The 17,182-nt window shown below is 51.8% G+C and overlaps 1 protein-coding gene across 1 annotated transcript in view; it reads right to left on the reverse strand.

Moving 5' to 3' along the window:
• Positions 1–6,006: 6,006 nt before the first annotated feature.
• ANKS6 (ankyrin repeat and sterile alpha motif domain containing 6) overlaps positions 6,007–17,182 on the reverse strand; it is a 47,890-nt gene continuing 36,714 nt past the window's right edge. Inside the window, exons 14-15 of the mRNA XM_077912664.1 lie at positions 14,855–14,971; positions 6,007–8,217 (exon numbers count right to left, since the gene is read on the reverse strand). Coding sequence (XP_077768790.1) covers positions 8,113–8,217; positions 14,855–14,971 — 222 coding nt within the window. The 3' untranslated portion in view covers positions 6,007–8,112. The remainder of the gene's footprint in view (positions 8,218–14,854; positions 14,972–17,182) is intronic.

The following is a 17,182-nucleotide window of genomic DNA, read 5'->3' on the forward strand; positions in this document are numbered from 1 at the left end:
GCATTCTTGCAGAGGATTCTGACTCAGGCTCTTGACCGCTGTCCCCCGTGAGGAGTTAGTAAAATCAATCCTCCCTGAGGTCACCTCACCAATGAAGCCAACCTGCAGAAGGTGCAGCGACACTGGCATACAGCTTCCAGTTCTAGATCCTTCTTCATGGTTGAGGCTCCCCTCTAGGCACACACAGCCTCCCCATTTATAAACCCTGCTCACAGGCTGGGTTGCCCAGGAGCCGACCCCAAGTAGAAATTAGCCTGTGGCGTGCGGTTTAGGAGCTGTCTTGGGAGCGATCCTTGTAGTGGGCAGCGCCATGGGACTGGGCAGAGGGAGGCTGGGCCCAGGGCAGGAGGCCGCCGTGGCAGGTAACGGGGAGTTGATGGGGCTGAGCCCCTCGGAGGCATCAACTCCACGGCTCAAGTCCTTCACCCGACGGGTGTCCACGCCAACACGGAAGGGCTTCTGCCAACACTCATCTGTGACTCAAAGGGAGCGTTGCTGATTGTGATGAAAGTGGAGACGATTATTCAACTGAAAGAGCTGCGAGCGAGTGAAGCGGAGAAGCTCCGAGGCCCTTGGGGAAAAGCAATGAGAGCCAGAGACCGGGCAAGCGGCCTGGCGTGCCTGGGGTTATCTGGCGCCTGGAAGGTTCCCGCCTTCCAAAGGGACTTGCCTCCCCCAGAGCCAGGACAAGGGCAGCCCCGCTCATGCATGAGAGGTTCTGTAACAGGCTCTGGAGACCCCGACTTGAGACCCTCTGTCCTTCTCGGCCCTCTGGCAGAGAGGACAGAAAGGTGTGTGTCCACATGTGAGTGGGAGGGAGAGGGGAGGAGGATCCGAGGTGGTTATGGGTCTTTCACCTTGATGACAAGGTCCAGAGGAGCAGAGCGACAGGAGAAGGATGGAAGGTCAGCCAGGTGATGAGCTCCCCTCTTCTCTTTAAAAGGTTAGGATAAAACGTGTAGAACATAAAACTTAACCACGTTAACCGTTTTAAAGTGCACAATGTAGGGGCATTAAGCAGATTCGCGATCTACAACCATATCGTTTCTTAGTTCTAGAACTTTTCCATCACCCTCAAAAGAAAAAGCCCCTACCCATTAAGCAGTTACTCCCCATTTCTTCAGCCTCCCAAACTCTGGCTGTCTCTACATGTCTGTCTATCCTGGAAGTTTTGTATTAAATGGAATCGCATAATATGTAGTCTCCTGTCTGCTGCTTTCACTCAGCGCGCCGTGTTCGAGGTTTGTCTACGTGGTAGCACGTGTCCGCATTCCGTTCCTTTTCACGGCTGAATAATATTCTGTTGTGTGGCTCTAGCACATCTTGTTTATCCCTTTGTCTACTGATGGCCGTCTGCATTGTTTCCATCTTTTGGCTATTGTGCCTAGTGCTCTGAATATTTGCATTTAGGTTTTATTTTTAATACCTATTTTCAATTCTTTGGGTATACACTCAGCAGTGGAATTGCATTACCTGATAATTCTATATTTAACTTATTGAAGAGCCACTCCCCTTTCTTTTTATAGATTTTCATAGAATCACAGGGCAAAAATGTTTTTCTCAGACTTTTGGATTCACACCTCAATAAAACTAAACTGACCATCACCACCACCCTCTCTCGCAAAGTAGGAGGGACTTGCGTCAAGGCCAGTCTTAGAAAATTGCATATATTTCATGTCAGGTAAACTCATCGCCTTCTTGTTTTCCTCACGCCATCTCCACCTTTGGGTCACTGGGGAACCAACTGCATGGTCCAATCCCCACTTAAAGTGTGAATTCTCCTCTCCAGCTGCCCTGTTAGGGGCTGGCCCGGCCTCTGGAGGCCCTGCTGGGGAATGCTCCTCCTCCTGGGTAGCTCTGGTTCTGGAATGTTCTTCCTCAGAGAAAGCCTGCTCTACTCCCAGTGTCTTTGCTCCACCCTCTGGGGCCCCACTGGGCCTTACTCCAGCTGCTGCTGGACTGGAACCCTCACCCCCTTATGTGCTACAGTCCTGAGCACACCAACACGAGGTACTGACACCAGAAGAGGTGGAGATGAGGCAGTCCCCTGACTTGTAGGAATTCTTAGAACAAAGAGAATCTCCCAGCTATTTATAGTATTTCATGAGCACTACCCCCACCCCCCGCCTGCCAAAAAAAAATTGTGAACAAGCCATACAGACTAACAGGTTTTATTTTTGTTGTTGGCTGGGATTAAACCAATTTAACGTTTCTCTTCTCTCTGTGTTGAAAGGCAGCAAGACAGCATGGAGAAAATGTGACTCCTCCTAGGAGTGAAGAGGTGAGACCTGCATTCAAACCCACTGTGCCTTGTTAACGGCCTTGGTAAGGTTAATATCTGTGGGCCACAAAACAAATGAACAAAAGGAAAAAAAAGAGAGACAGACCAAGAAATAGACTCTTAACCACAAAGAACTAGTGGTTACTGGAGGGGCGGTGGGGGGCGGGTGGATGAAATAGGTGATGAGGACTAAAGAGTATACTTATGATGAAAAAACAAAATCTGTGTGCCACAGTCACTGGATTGGTAGGAAGGGAATCTGAAGGCCGGCCTGACGGGGCAATTGTAAGGGAGGCAAGGGAGCTCACAGATGCACCACACACCGCAGGCACCTGCTCCGTAATGGTTATCACTGGAAGAAATCTGAGCAGCAGTTGTGCCTTCGACAAGCAAAATCAAAGTGGGAAGACAAATTCACTGTTATTTAATATACATTTGGCAGACAAAAATCCTTTACAGAATCAAGTCCCTGCGTGGAAATAACACTAAAATAATAATAAAAAGTAAGGTGTGGTGGTGAGCCACATGGAAACCCAACTCTGGGGGGCTGCAGCAAAATGGCAACCTGGGGCAGCTGAGCTGGGTGGCTCAGTGGTTTAGCGCCGCCTTCCGTCCAGGGTGTGATCCTGGAGACCTGGGATCAAGTCCCAAGTCGGGGTCCCTGCATGGAGCCTGCTTCTCCCTCTGCCTGTGTCTCTGCCTCTCTCTCTCTCTCTCTCTCTCTGTTTCTCATGAGTAAATAAATAAAATCTTAAAAAAAAAAAGACAATCTGGTCTCTTATCAAAAGATATAGTCGCCTTGCTGAGGACTTAGATAAGGCTAAACTCTACCCCAGCCTCACCCAGGAGGGGAGGACAAGGTCTCCCAGAAGAGGACAGCCATGCCCCTTGTCCATCAGCCCTAGGGAACTGGCTCTGACCGAACTGGGAACCTGCTGGCGTTGGCTCACCCCACTGGGCAGGGCCCTGAGGAGCGAGCCCTGGGTGGTCTCTACCTTAAAAAGAACTGGAGACAGATGAACTGGGTTTCCAGTGATTGTGCTGATTGCCCTTCTGTCATCCCAAGCTTTGGTGAATCACTGTCTATAGCACCTGGCTGCTTAGACGAGGGGCTGAAATTCAAGGCAGGGTCTAATCCTCTCTTAGACTGCATGGTACAGAGGAGAAGAGGCCCCCTGAGGACAGTCTGGCAAGCCCTCCAGAAATATTTAAGGAGAACTCACCCAGAGGAAGTGATTCACCTCCCACCTCCTCCAGGGAGGAGATTCATTCTCCGGCCTGTCCTACAGAATTTAGTATTGACTTTATCAGGGAAAAACATCAGGTATCCTTACATGTTCAACAAGATCTATTAGTTAAAAAGACGTGATTACGTTGCTTGAAAGGGACAAAGACAGATGGGCACGGGTGATGCTTCACAACATCTTCAGGCTGGGCTGCAAAAGCTTCCCTAGAAGGGTCTCGAGCTTTAGGAGGCATTCTGGGTGGCGCGGGTCAGGGTAGGTGTGTGCTCCAATCCTGGCCTGCGTAGCTGTGTCCTTGGGCAGCTCCAAGGGAAGAGAAAACTGGAAGGGTTTCCTGCCTCCTTGTCTGCTGGATCAGCTCCTGCAATTTGGCTGGAAAGCCCTCCTGCTTCTTTCTGTCCACCTTGCTGGGAATCCCAAAGACATGAACACCCCGAGTTAGGACTGCTGGAGCGTGGGGATCCGCTGTCAAGCCTTGCTTCCTCGGGCTCCGATGCCAGCACAAGCCATCTAAGCTGCTGCTCCCTCTGGCAGGAGGCCTCTTCTTCTGGCCTTACTCCCTGCTCCCCACCCCAGCTGCTGCTACATCTGGGCAAGTGGGAGGTGGTGGAGGGAGGACAAGGGGACGGGGAGATGGGGATGGGGAGCCAGAGGGAGGGAGATGGAGATTGATTTCAGATGTGCAACCACAGTGGCGATTTCTCAAATCTGCACAGCTTCACACAGTGTGAAAAGGGCTTTCTCACTTGCATCTGATCTTTAGCACCTTGGGGAGCACTAACTCCTCTTAACCAAAAGGGAAACTGAGATTCAGGAAGAAACAAGCCCACTGTTACTCAATATAAGTGGCTGAGCCAAAACCAGGTGCTGGAGTTGACTCTAGATTCAGTGCTCTTTCCAGGGGGACAGATCGCTTCTATGCAAAGAAAAGAACCCAAATCAAAAACAAAACAAAACCAACCCAAGTCAGAAAAACAGGTATTTAACTCAACACCAGCAATATGTAATCCACAAATGTCACATGTGGACTCACTTCACACAGGCTGTCCCCCCCACCCCCCCCGCGGTCTGGGGGCCCGTTGGCTTCCTCATCCGCCAGCGCTCTCCTATGGGGCCAAACCTGAGCCATCACGGACGATACTCTTGGAGCCACGGACCTGGCACAGCCCTTCATTACAAGACTCCTCACACGGCACTGCAGAGTTTTATCTACACCTCTGAAGACACTGGGGGTTACTTAAGGGCTGGATTGAGTGTATTTTCACCCCTGGATCCAAAACACAAGCAGAGGCAGGCACAGGCTGGATGCTCAGTGCATGTCTGGCGAGTGAAGGGATGCAAGAGTAAACGCTCTCCTTGCAAAACTAGCTGGCCTCCATGTAATGGTCTGGGGAAAGGTGGGAGCATCCCCTGGGGAAGCGTGGCTGGACAGCTAGCACACAGCAGGCGGGATACTGCACTAAGGCCGGGAGAGAGGGCCCTCTACCCTGCCGAAGACACCCTGCAACACATGCGGAGTCCTCTGAGCGGGGTCCCAATCACCTCAGTCAGGAGACTCCCCTACCCTGACGTCCTACTGCCAACCAGGGCACCTCTGCCAAGAGATGCTGGGGACACAGGAGGACCAAGGACCCCTGACCCAGCCATGGCCCTTCAGTGTCCCCTCCCCTGCTCCCAGGGACTGTGAGTCCTCACGGCTGCCACAGTCAAAGCAGATTTCCCTGACAGTGTCCAAGGAACCTGTCTTGTAAGAGCACAGTGAAGCAGCGCTCTGTGAGCGAACATACGGGAAGTGCCACCTGCTACATGGCCCCCATGAAGAGGCCCAGCACACGTGGGCATGCTGAAGGTTGGGAGATGTCCTGCACCTGGACAATCATGTGACCGGGCTTTAACCGACGTGCCCATCAAACCTATTTGATCACAAAGCCTCACCGCACTTTCACATATATGCTGCCTTTTTCTTGATGAAAAACCCATTAATATCCTATGGAACTAGTGTTCCAAGGAACACACTTTGGGAATGCTGGCTAAGGTCACTGAGCAAGGGAAACACTATGGAGAACAGCCTCTTGCAGGCAGGCGGAAGGTACACGTGGGGTGGTGGGGGGTCACCAGGAAGGGGAGAGAACACGGCCTGGAAAGGGTGCCAGGAATCTCACCAGGCAGCACACAAACTGCCTGGAAGGAAAGAACCACTTGAGTCCAGTGAAAAAGACAAGAGAGGTGCCTCCCTGAGCCTCAGTTTTTCCATCTGCAAAATGGGAATCAGCCCTGCTGGTCATCTCGGGTCATCGGATGAAATCAGGGGAGCTTGCACTGTGGAAAGCGGACCCCCTCCAGCATAGCTCTTTGTGTATGATGGATGTTCAAATAAACTTACCTGAAAGGAAGCTGCACAAATATCGGGCTCATGAAAAAAAAAAAAAGGAAAAAAAAACAGGACAGCAGCAAGCAGCAGACACAAGAACTCAAAGCACATAACTCGGGGGCCAATGTATTTCAGGGGCAAACAACCCACGGCCTATTGATAACCAACCCCCGAAGCCACGAGTACAACAGTGAGAACCCCGGGCGCTTCCAGCTCCAGGAGGCTACGTGGATCAGTGGAAGAGGCGTGGGCCCGGGAGCCCGCCAGTCCAGCTCTTGGCCAGCTCTGCCCACCCGGGCTGTGTAACCAGCACGCAGCTTCCCTCTGGGTCTCCCGGGTGCGCAGGATTCCCTGGGGTGGTGGGGAGGTCAGGCTGATGCACGCAGTAGGTGTCCAATGACCACGTCTCCTTAAAGGCCTGGCCTTGAGGGACCTTTATAAAGAAGCCTGTCAGTGACGGCTAGAGAGAAACCGCCCTCTCCAGTCACGGTGCAAGTCGGCTGGGGCTGGTGGGAGGCTGAGAGGATGGAGGACGAGCTGGCTCAACAGGTGGAGGGTGAGCATGAGGTGGCTCTGGGCGACGTGGTCATGGCTGCCTCGAGAAGCCGTGGAGGGGGAGCAGACCTTCGTGGCTGGGGAGGGACATGAGAGACCACACCTCCCAAGGAGGTCATCATGTGGCCTGGCGGGGCTCGTGGCAAAGATGGGAACTCTGTGAAGGCTGTGGTCAACTGCAGACTTTGTGCAGACCCAATGCTTTCTGCACGGTGGCTCTCAGCTCCGAGCAAGAGGTTAAGTGACCTGTCCCAGGCCACGCAGCTGGCCAGGCATGGGGCTGCAGGTGAACTTGGAGCCCGAGTCTAGAGCACAAGCTCCCCTGTGCCATGCTGTCTCTCGAGGTTGGGACTGTCCACTCACGTCTTCTCGTGCCTATCAAGGTCCCCAAGGGTGGGCTGGCTCTAGTTTGTCTCTGTACCCCCGGCACCCAGCACATTACAGAAATGCAGCAAGTGTTGGCCAAATTACTCATTTGAAAACACTTCCAAAAGCTACTGGGTTTTAGAAGTCAGAGCCCACTAAAGTAATATGACACCGCAGAGAACTATAAGCACCAATTCCCTTCTGAGGAACAGCATTAATGGGGTGTACAAGAAATTCCAAACACTTGGTTCCTTTGTCTAGAAAGTTTGAGCACCAAAATCCTTCCACAACGTAATGTATTAGGGTCTTCTGCTCCCACTTGAAGTGCAGGAAGCCCTACAGTGACATGGGGTGAGGTGCGTAGACTATCACAGCATCATCCTGCCCAACCCCTGATCTTGCAGGTGAGGACACTGAAGGCCAGAGAGGAGAAGGGAATCCAAGATCACACAGTGGACCTACTCTTTTTTCCTACAGAAAAGGTTGCTGTTGCAATGAAGAAAAATGCATTCAACATACATGTCCTGAACACTTGTATGTTGTATGCTGTAGGCGCAGCCAAGCATTAGAACAGAGTTACAAACAAGCAGTAAGGGACCGTGTGGGCTGAAAAGTTAGTTCTATGTAAGGGAGTCAAGAAAGGCTTCACTGGGTAGGTGACTTGTATACCAAAGAACAAGTTAGAAGTTTTACAGGAAGACATGCCAGGGAAGGCTAAGATTCCTCTAGAACATGTGCTGCCCCAGCTAAGTGCAGACTTGCAGCTGGGCAGCCACTGCCTGAACAAAGATTGCATTTCCCAGCCTCCTCTGCAGCCAGGTGGGGCCCTGTGACTACTGGTGGCCAATGGAACGTGAACAGGAGTGGATGGAACACTAGCAGTCAAGAGGAAGGTAGCTAAGAATGGCTGTGCCTTCTCCACCATGCATTTCCCATTTCTGCCAGCCAGAAACTGCCAGCCAGATGCTGAGGCCCCTGGGGATGACAGGGCCATGAGGTGGAAGGAAGTGGGTCCCCAAATCACAGCGGGAAGCCACCTGCCAAGCAGAAGCAGCCATACAGGACTTCATGTGAGGCTAAGTCTACTGCGTTTGCGTGACAGCAGCAAGGGTCACCAACTACTACAGCAGGCAAGAGAAGACAGGCATTCGAGGGAATGTGACACAGGCATGGTGGTGTGTCCAAGCGTGGCATATTTCAGGGAATGGGGAAGAGCTGATGGTGGCTGGAGCACTGCTATGACAGGACAATACTGGGATTCAGAAAGCTCAGGCTGGTGACCACGGGAGGGAAGATCATGTACAGGGATTGTTTCCAGGGGCCCTGGTATTGCTGGCGCTGCTCTCAAAGGAAGAGTGGAAGTTGTGAATGGTTTCCTGTAAAATTTGTCTCTCGCGTCCCTGTGGAGGAAATTGAAAACAGACACAAAGTCTTGTTAAATCTTTTAACTATTAGTTCAATTGACATAGTATTGTTAATGCTCGACTCATACTTGAGAAACCCATGGGTGTCTTGGGGAAAATAAATTATCTAATTATAAGAGTACTGAGTTTAATAAAAACATGCTGACTCAGAATGTCCCCCACCACCCACGGTCACAGCACGTCAAGGCTGGAGAGGGCCCCTAAGATGCAGGGGTCCAATCCCTCAGACAAGGACAGGACACAGAGCCCAGGGAGCAGGACCGACTTGCCCCAGGTCACATGGCCTGCAAGGGAGGTTTCCTCCAGACTCACTCTGTGTGTCTTTCTAGCTCTCCGATTTCCAGGGAATTTGAGTGGGAGCTGAACTTCTTTCTGCTACACAGGGAGAGTTTGAACTGCCTTACTCCCTCTTGCCCAAAAGATGTCAGGTTGCTCTTCACAGTGATTCACTTCTCACTCTATCCCTGCAACATTCCCCCCATCCCTACCCCCTCAACGCACATGTTTTGAGATGGGAAAAGAGGGAGAGGGTGGATGTTTCTTTCAGCCCAGAGAACATCTTCACTGAATGCCTGGCTGCGAGGCAATGACACACAGAGGTGAAGAGCAGAGACTGGAATCAAACAGCCTGGGTTCAAATCCCATTCCTCCCATTTGCTATCTGGGTGACCCTGAGGCAAGACCCTTTATCTCTCTGAGCCTTCATTTCCTTATCTATAAAATGGGGATAATAATAGTACTCAAAAGGTGGCTGGTGACATCAGACCCTGTGTGAGCAGCAGGAGGCTGACAGGTCCTGTCCTCAGAGGACAGCAGTGTGGACTAAACACATATTTTTTAAAACCAACAAATGCACTCCAAATGTAAAGCAGATTAAAAATGAATAATCTCTGGCAGATTGTTCTCTAAGAGTAGACAGGGAAAAAAGAAGTCCACAGAATGAGCTCGGATTACAAATTGTCTCTTCTTTGTACAATTTGTAGACTCTCCATGGGTGGACTCTCCAGACCCCAGATGGCTCCTCCATGAACCCTGAGAGTGGGGACCTCATCTCCCATCAAGGCCTCCTGGACACCTGAACAGGCAGTAAGACCTCCCGGCATGCCAATCCTTCCAAGTAAGTTAAATAAGCCAGAAAAAGGCCTCCCCTGGAGTCCAACAGGGCAGAGGGCAGAGCACTGGATGTGGGATCAGAGGACCGTGACTCCCTAGTCTACAGCTCCCTCGCGGTGGCATCCCAGGCAGGACCCCATGCTGCTGGGTTTCCTATCTGTAAAATGGGGATAGGAGGACACGCTGAGGCCATGAGGGGGCTCCACCAGAGATAATGAATGGGGTGACACCCTACAAACTGCAGGGGGCTAACAAATAAACAGGAGGGTGACGGCAAGGTCACTGTTAAATGCTACCTTAGCCTGAATTGCCTGAGAGACGGGGTCAGGGTGAGCCAGGGTCCCAGCAATGCCTCCTACTTAGGAGAGAGCTGTAGATAATGAAAACCATCATTGTTCGTGTCCACAGCTGACTGAAGATGATGACAATATCTGCCCCTTAGAAGCCCCTGAGTTTCAAAGGACCTGCCTGATAATTCTTAAAAGGAAAAAAGCGAACGGCCATGAAAAGTAGAAAAAAAGTGTTCGGTCTATCCAGTACCTAAAGAAATAGAAATTAAAATGAAGCACACTATTTAGCCTCCCAAACTAATAAAAATTTAAAAGTAAACTGAGAGTACTCAGGACTGGCGGGGATTCACTGACACTGGAGTCACACGCCCACAGCTGGTGGGGATGTTCACTGGCTCTTTCTGGAAAGTAATTCAGGAAGAAGTGCCATATACCTTGATTTAGACTCTTTGACTCCACAATTCCACTTTTAGACATCTATTCTGAGGAGATAATTAGACTTATACACAAAGTTGCCCACTGCAGCACTATTAATAGAAAGTTCAGATATCTACATATCCAACTAGTAGGGATTTAAAATAAGGTAATTTTAGTACATCCATGCAAATGTATTATATTAAAAAGAGTTTTTAATGACATGGGTAACTGCATATATTTAATGTTAAATGAAGAAAAGTAGGATGTAAAATTATAGATCCAAATTTATCTCAGCCACAGAGAGAAAAACATTTGGCACAAAACACTGCAGTGATCTTCCCAAATGTGAACAGCACTGGCCTCTGGGTGGTTGGATCGTGATTCCTTTAAAAACTCTTTTCACCTTTTTGGCACTGTGCAAATTTAGTAAAATGAGCGTGCACTGCTTTGAACGTGCACACGCACACACAAAACGGCAATACACAGAAGCGATGGCTTAGGACCAACTAAAGGTGAAATTCTGGTTGACCTTCTCCAACATACAAACTTGTTTGAAACTAATAAACTAATAAGTGGACCCAAGTACACATCACAGCTGGAATACTGGAGTGGGGAGGTTCAGCCGGAAGGCCCATGGCTTAGAGGACTGCTTTGCTGGTATTCTTATGGTGGAGCCAGGTTTTTGGTTCATATTCACCAACAAAACAGAACAAAACACAAAACGTTTTAAGCTAAAATGTTCAAACTATTTTTGATTGTGTAAGAAACACATTTTAGATCACAACCTCGTTATGTGTAAATATACACAACCGAAACAAATTTTACCCTCCTACCCGCAAAGAATATTGATATTTTCTACGCTATTGTTTTAAAAAATGCTGGTGGCGAACCCTAAATTGGGTCCACAGCCGCCCCCAGCGCTCTGTGGACCACAGCCATGAAGACACTGGTGGACAAGGAAAGCTGGGCCTCCCCTCTCTCATGGGTCCTGGTCTGGGTTCTTGAATATGTCCAGAGCATTTGAGCCATTGGGCACTCCACTGGCTGAGGTTGGGTTGCAAAAGAGTGTGAATGCTGAAGGGGGAGTGGGTGTCCTAAGGCAATCAAGAAAGAGGCAGGATGCCCTAAAATCTGGCCAGCGGGTCTGGCCCAGAACAGTTGAGGCCCAGGGCATCCAAAGGCCATCCAAAGGGCTCCTGGAAGCCACGCTTGGCCTGAGAACTTTGCCTTAAAAAGTAGCAAATAGCTGCAAATAGCTGCAATGGTAACCCCAAGTAGTGCAGAAGATAAACTGCTTTTGTAATATTTAGCTTCTCCCGATCATGCTTTTGCTCCATGGCACACTGTGATGCACAGTCCTCACTTCCACAGGACTTTTGTAGTTCAGACCCTCCCTCTGGATGCTTCCATGTGGAACGGCCTGACTTTGAGGGTGGATGCAGCCTGTGGGAGGGATGGGAGTGGGACAGAGCTGTCCCCTCGATCTAGCAGGTCAGAAGCATCCAGGTCTCTTGGTTGGGAGCTAGTCAGCCGGTGCCCCCGAAGAAGACCACTGCTACGGAGGAATGTGTCCCCACACCTCGCATTCATATGTGGAAACCCTGCCCCCAATGTGATGGTGTGAGGGGTGAGGGCATTTGGGAGGTGACGAAGCTTGGATGAGGTCACCAGGGTGGGACTCTTGTGACGGCAGCAGAGTCCTTCTAGGACGACAGAGGGGACACCTTGCTTCCCTGCTCTCCGCCGTGTGAGGACACAATGAGAAGTGGGCAGTCTGCAGCTTGGAAGAGGATCCTCACAGATCTCAACCACGCCGGGACCCTGATCTGAAATGGTCAGCCTCCGTGCAGTGAGAACCAATTCCTGCTGCCCACAAGCCACCCGGTAGATGGTCCTCTGGTATGCAGCCTGAACTAAGAACCAGTAGCTGTCGACGCTTCTGCTTCTCTATGCTGGGCCTTGTTTGGTACAGGAGACAGACTGTTACAGAAACAGAGTATGGGGCAATGAATTTGAGAGAAAATGAAAAAAGGTCCCAGTTTGTGCAAATGTTAAGAAAAATGTTCTCCTTTGGAGTGGGCTTGAGATGGCACATCATCCACTCTGATCATGGCAGTTAAGTTTCCTAAGATTTGCAAACCAGCCCAGTCTGTCTTCTTTCTGTGATCCTGGGCCACAAAGGCCATGGCCACTGAGGGCAGAGGAGAGGTTCTGGAAGCATTAGCAGCTACCATCTACCACACCCTGCCCCACTCCCTACCATCTAGTCACACTCTAGTGGCGCCCAGCTCCTGGCCAGTCTTCTCACGCCCTCCATGATCCTCACTGGCCCTACAACTAGAACCTTTCCTGTCTTTCCTTGACTGGCTTGGCTTCCCCCACCTCCATCTTCTCCTTGGCTCACATGTCTAGCCTCTGGAGGACAAGAGCAGAAAGGGTCCTGTAACCCTTGAGCCAAATCTCTCTACCATCACTCACCTACTCCCTCTGCAAAGCCCTTGCCCTTACTTGACTGGGTCACCCTCAACCACCGGGGGCCCTCATCTGTCTCCTCTGGCCTTCCCTCACACCATACCTCTTGCTCTCAGGTCCAGCACTTCCTTAGTTCTTGAAATGCATGGCACATCCTCTCACCACAGGGGCTTTGCACATGTGCTTCCTCCTGCCTAGTCTGCACTCTTCTACCTTTCTACCTGAAGGTTTCCATCTTTCTTTAGATCCCAGCCCTCCTGCCAGTCTTCCAGAACCTTGCCTTGCCAGTCCCCACTCAAGGTCAGGAGCTCTCCTTTATATGCACTTGTGGCTCACACTGAGGCAGGGCAGCATAGTGGTCAGCATACAAACTCTGGGTTCCAATTCTGACTCTGCCACTTACCAGTTGTGTGATCTCAGTCAAGTTCCTTAATCTCTCTGTGCCGCAGTTCCTCCACCTACAAACTGGACCTGGCCTCAGTGGCTTTTGTGAAGTTAAATGAATGAGTAGATGTGACATGCTCAGAGCAGTGCTGGGCACAAGGTATCCTCGGTGCTCAACACCCCTATAATGCTTGGGACATGGATATTTTTCCAAGACTATTTTTCCAAGGGCTATTTTTCATGACTAGATCTAACGCTCCAAAGACTGTACGGCTTGTTCTGGTTGATTGAGGCCCCATGAGCCACCCTGGGGCTTCACTACCAGCCAAGACTGGTCCATTTCCAGCAACTTCCAGCAACCCCCATGCCTGCCTCACCCCCTCCCCTGCCCCTCACATCTGATAGCAGAGCAGAAACGGTCTGGTCTGGGTGTCAGGGCTCACTCTCCATCTCTGAGCCTCAGCTTCCCTGTCTGTAAAGTGAAGCAGCCCGGGCCCACGGAACAGATGAGCAGTGTTTAGCAACAGGCCACTAACAGAAGAAAAAGAACAGACAGTAAAAACTCAAGATAAAACACACGTGTTGGAAGCACTGCCAATTAAATCACCCTGAAGGACCACCTTATAGCCGATCAACAGATAAAATGATCATAATGGTGACAGCAACAGACACAACGACCCCCAGCCCCAGTGGGGCTGGCAGGAGCCACCTCCACACAGCACGGCGTGTGGGAACATATGAAGAAGACCAGGGTGCAGGTCCTGCCTCACTTGCCGGCCCGCCTCCCACCCTGAGGCTCTGCTCCCTCACCAGCTGGACATGGGAACGGTGAGGATGCGGCCTCCTCGGATTAACTGGGGAAACGTATGTGAAGTGTCTTGTGAATGATGAAGTGCTACATGAATATTTATTTGCTGCTGGCACTCTAAGTCTGTTCGATATTTCTGTGCATACCCGGCAATACACAGAACCGTAGGACCGGTCATGCTCTCTGACATAACCTCGTATCAAGGAGCACAGCCTGAGGAACAAAACAACAGAGGAAAAAGGAACGAGGCAGAGAGAGCCATTAAGGCGCTATTTGTAATGGCAAATCCCCGGACGCAGGGCGTGATTGCCTCCCCAGACGGGGGCTGTCAGGCAAAGCGTGAAAACGCAACAGGTAAGCAAGTCCTCTAGGTTGTGGCAGTGAGGCAGAAAAGTCCATCCCACGTTAGGGAAAAAAGGAGAAAGCAAAGGAGCTGGAATAGCCCAACCCCAGCCGTGCTCTAAGGTTTGCAAAGTGAGTGGTGGTTTGCTTCTTGTGCATTTTTTTCCAATTGTTTCTCGCATGTGTGCCCTTGGTGGGGGGTGCGTTGTTAATCTTTGGTTTAAAGCTGATGAAACAGAAACTTCACATTAGACAAGAATGCGGGGCGCCAACAATAACAACAGTGATTGACGGGTCTGTGCGTGCCAGGGGCGCTGTAGGCATTTTGGTCCTGGCAACGACCCCGTCGCCTCCCCACCATCCGCAGTGGATGAGGAGAGCAAGGGTAGGTGATGGCTCGTAGGGGACACGGTGAGTAAGGGGAGGAGGGGGCTCACGCCCAGGAGGGCCTGACTCCAAGGCCCCTCCTCACCACGAGCTCTGCTTCCACTGTCACTGGAGGGCAACACTCAGCCACGTGGATTGAAAGTACCACAGGGAGGGTTTTAGTGGCACCTAAGGGAGGAGAGGTCTGGAAAAGGAGCGGGGGGGGGGTGGGGGGGGTGGGGGGTGGAGGGGGCAGGGGTAGTGAGCGCTCAGTGTGGAGAAGTGTGCCCATGGGGCCGTCCTCTGCCAGATGTGCCAGAGGAGATGCAATCGGACCCCAAATGTCCCTGGGATCACAGAGCGCTCAGGATCCTAGTGACGCTCTCTGCTGTCTGAAACAGGAGAAGACGGAGAACAGTACCTTGCCTGCATTCAGTTCAGAAATCGCTGCCAAAATCTGCTGCCTGGACCCGTCGGTCTTAATACCCAGCTCCTTCAGGTCGCCGTCCGTGAGCGTGAGGAATGCCTCCATATCCACCTGGGAAAACAGAAGGGGGGCTCGCTGCCGTCGGCTTGACGCCACACCTCTTTCTTCCCAACCACAATGGAAATATGATTATGGGCCATGCGTGCTTATTAGCAGTGAATTAATTATGACTTACTACTTCCAATTCCTGATTTTACCACGAGTTTGGTTTAAAGTATTATTAAGAACTAACTCTCCTCGGCTCTAGGCCCAGGAATTCCAGGACAGGTGCATTGTGGAAAGACCCTGACCACTGAGCAAGGGAGAGGAGTCTTGGAGACCATAGTCCGGGTGGCCGGCGTGCTGCAAATCCAAGTCTGCTAGTAGAAAGCTGATCCCAGGGGTGCCTGCCTTGGGCTCCGGTCATAACCCCAGGGTCCTGGGGTGGAGCCCTGCATCCGGCTCCCTGCTCACCGGGGAGTCTGCTGCTCCCTCTTCCTTTGCTGCTCCCCCTGCTTACACTTGCTCTAATAAATAAATAAGTAAATAATAAATACAATCTTGAAAGAAAGAAAGAAAGAAAGAAAGAAAGAAAGAAAGAAAGAAAGAAAGGAAGGAAGGAAGGAAGGAAGGAAAGAAGGAAGATAGTTGATCCCAGTGCTGCTGTGTTTCCAGCAATCCTGGAAACCTCACAGCAAATGTGCGTATGTGGCAGGACTCGGCACGCTCCCCCCCACAGGACAAGGGGGGGCAGACTGTGGGAAGACGCAGTGAGCAAATCAATAAGCAGAAGCGATAAAGGAAGAAGGGCCACGGAGAACGGAAGCAGAGAAGGGCTGAGAACAAGGGCGCCTCAAAGCCGCGCGGGCCTCGGCTGCTACAGGAGAGACCCTAACGTTTCTGTCCCAGCTTGGCCTCGGCTCCGGGCGAAGGGTGCACGGGCCGCCCGGCTGTGTGGCTGGTGGGTGGCGGCGCCCGTCCTCTGAGGGTCAGACGTGGCCGGTGCCGGCCTCACGCTGCGGTGTGCACCCCACGTCTGTCCTAGGGCCTCACCGCGAGGTGACGAGGGGAGGATGCGGAAGCTCACGCCATGAGTATTTTACAGACTGAGTCGTTCAAACCTGATGACAGAAGGTGTGATTGCTACTCTCCCCTGTTGGGGGACAGGGAAACTGAGGTACGGAGAGATTCAGTCTGCAAAGTGAAGGGGCCGGTCCGTGGAAGCCAAGCCTGGAGCCCGGGCAGCGGGTCCCAGAGCCCCTGCTCTTCCCTGCGGGGCCACATCACCCCTCGGTGCCGCGGCTGCTCGGCCGCCCTCTCGCCGTTTCCGCAGGGCAGCGGCCTCCGTGCTAATGCGACTTGACGTTCCCTAAGAATTAAGCAGTTGTGTCCCCCGTATGGGTCCTCGCAAATTAGACCCCCAAAGGGCAGTCACCTGGGAGAGGTGGAAGTGAGCTGGGCTGCCCACAGCCCCCCGTCCGGCCTGGGCTCGGGAGAGGAGGTGGCGCTGCCCCCCACGGTGCTGCGTGGACACAGCCGGACAGGGCCTCAGGCCCCGCCTGCACCTGGGCACCAGGGCAGGGGCCTTGCCTCAGTCTCCCACCTGAAATGTACGAACCCTCCCCCAACCTAACTTACGGGTGGTTGTAGGTTCTACCTGGAGCTTTACAAGCTAAATTATAAAAACATGATAGTTTTACGTGACATAATATTGCAACAATTTAAAAGAAATCTTTTGTAACTTATTGGAAATCCTCAGTTCTTCACTTTAAAAGTAGGCATTCAGGGCAGCCCGGGTGGCCCAGCGGTTTAGCACTGTCTTTGGCCCAGGGCGTGATCCTGGAGACCCAGGATCGAGTCCCACGTCGGGCTCCCTGCACGGAGCTGGCTTCTCCCTCTGCCTGTGTCTCTGCCTCTCTCCGTGTCTCTGTCTCTCATCAGTAAATTAAAAAAAAAAATGTCTTCAAAACAATTGATGGAGGTAGAGGTATTTTTTTTTCTGGAAACATGTCCCCTATCATTCCCTCTGTTTTAATAGTCATTTTACCTTCCCGGATTGAAAGAACCTGAAGCAGGCTGAGCCGGTGGGTAGGGGCCGCGCCCCCCGCCCCAAGCCCCTGAGGTGCCTCCGGGCACGGCTCCGGGACTTCACGGCTCACCCGGGGCTGCGGGGCTGGAAGAACAGACGACAGGGCTTTGACCGACACGGCCTGCGCCTCCCCCTGCCCCCGCCCCCACGGCCAGCTCCTCAGCACCTCTCTGCCCTCTTGCCCAGGAACCGGG

This window comes from Canis aureus, chromosome 10 (assembly GCF_053574225.1).
Source record: "Canis aureus isolate CA01 chromosome 10, VMU_Caureus_v.1.0, whole genome shotgun sequence".
Classification (NCBI taxonomy): domain Eukaryota; kingdom Metazoa; phylum Chordata; class Mammalia; order Carnivora; family Canidae; genus Canis; species Canis aureus.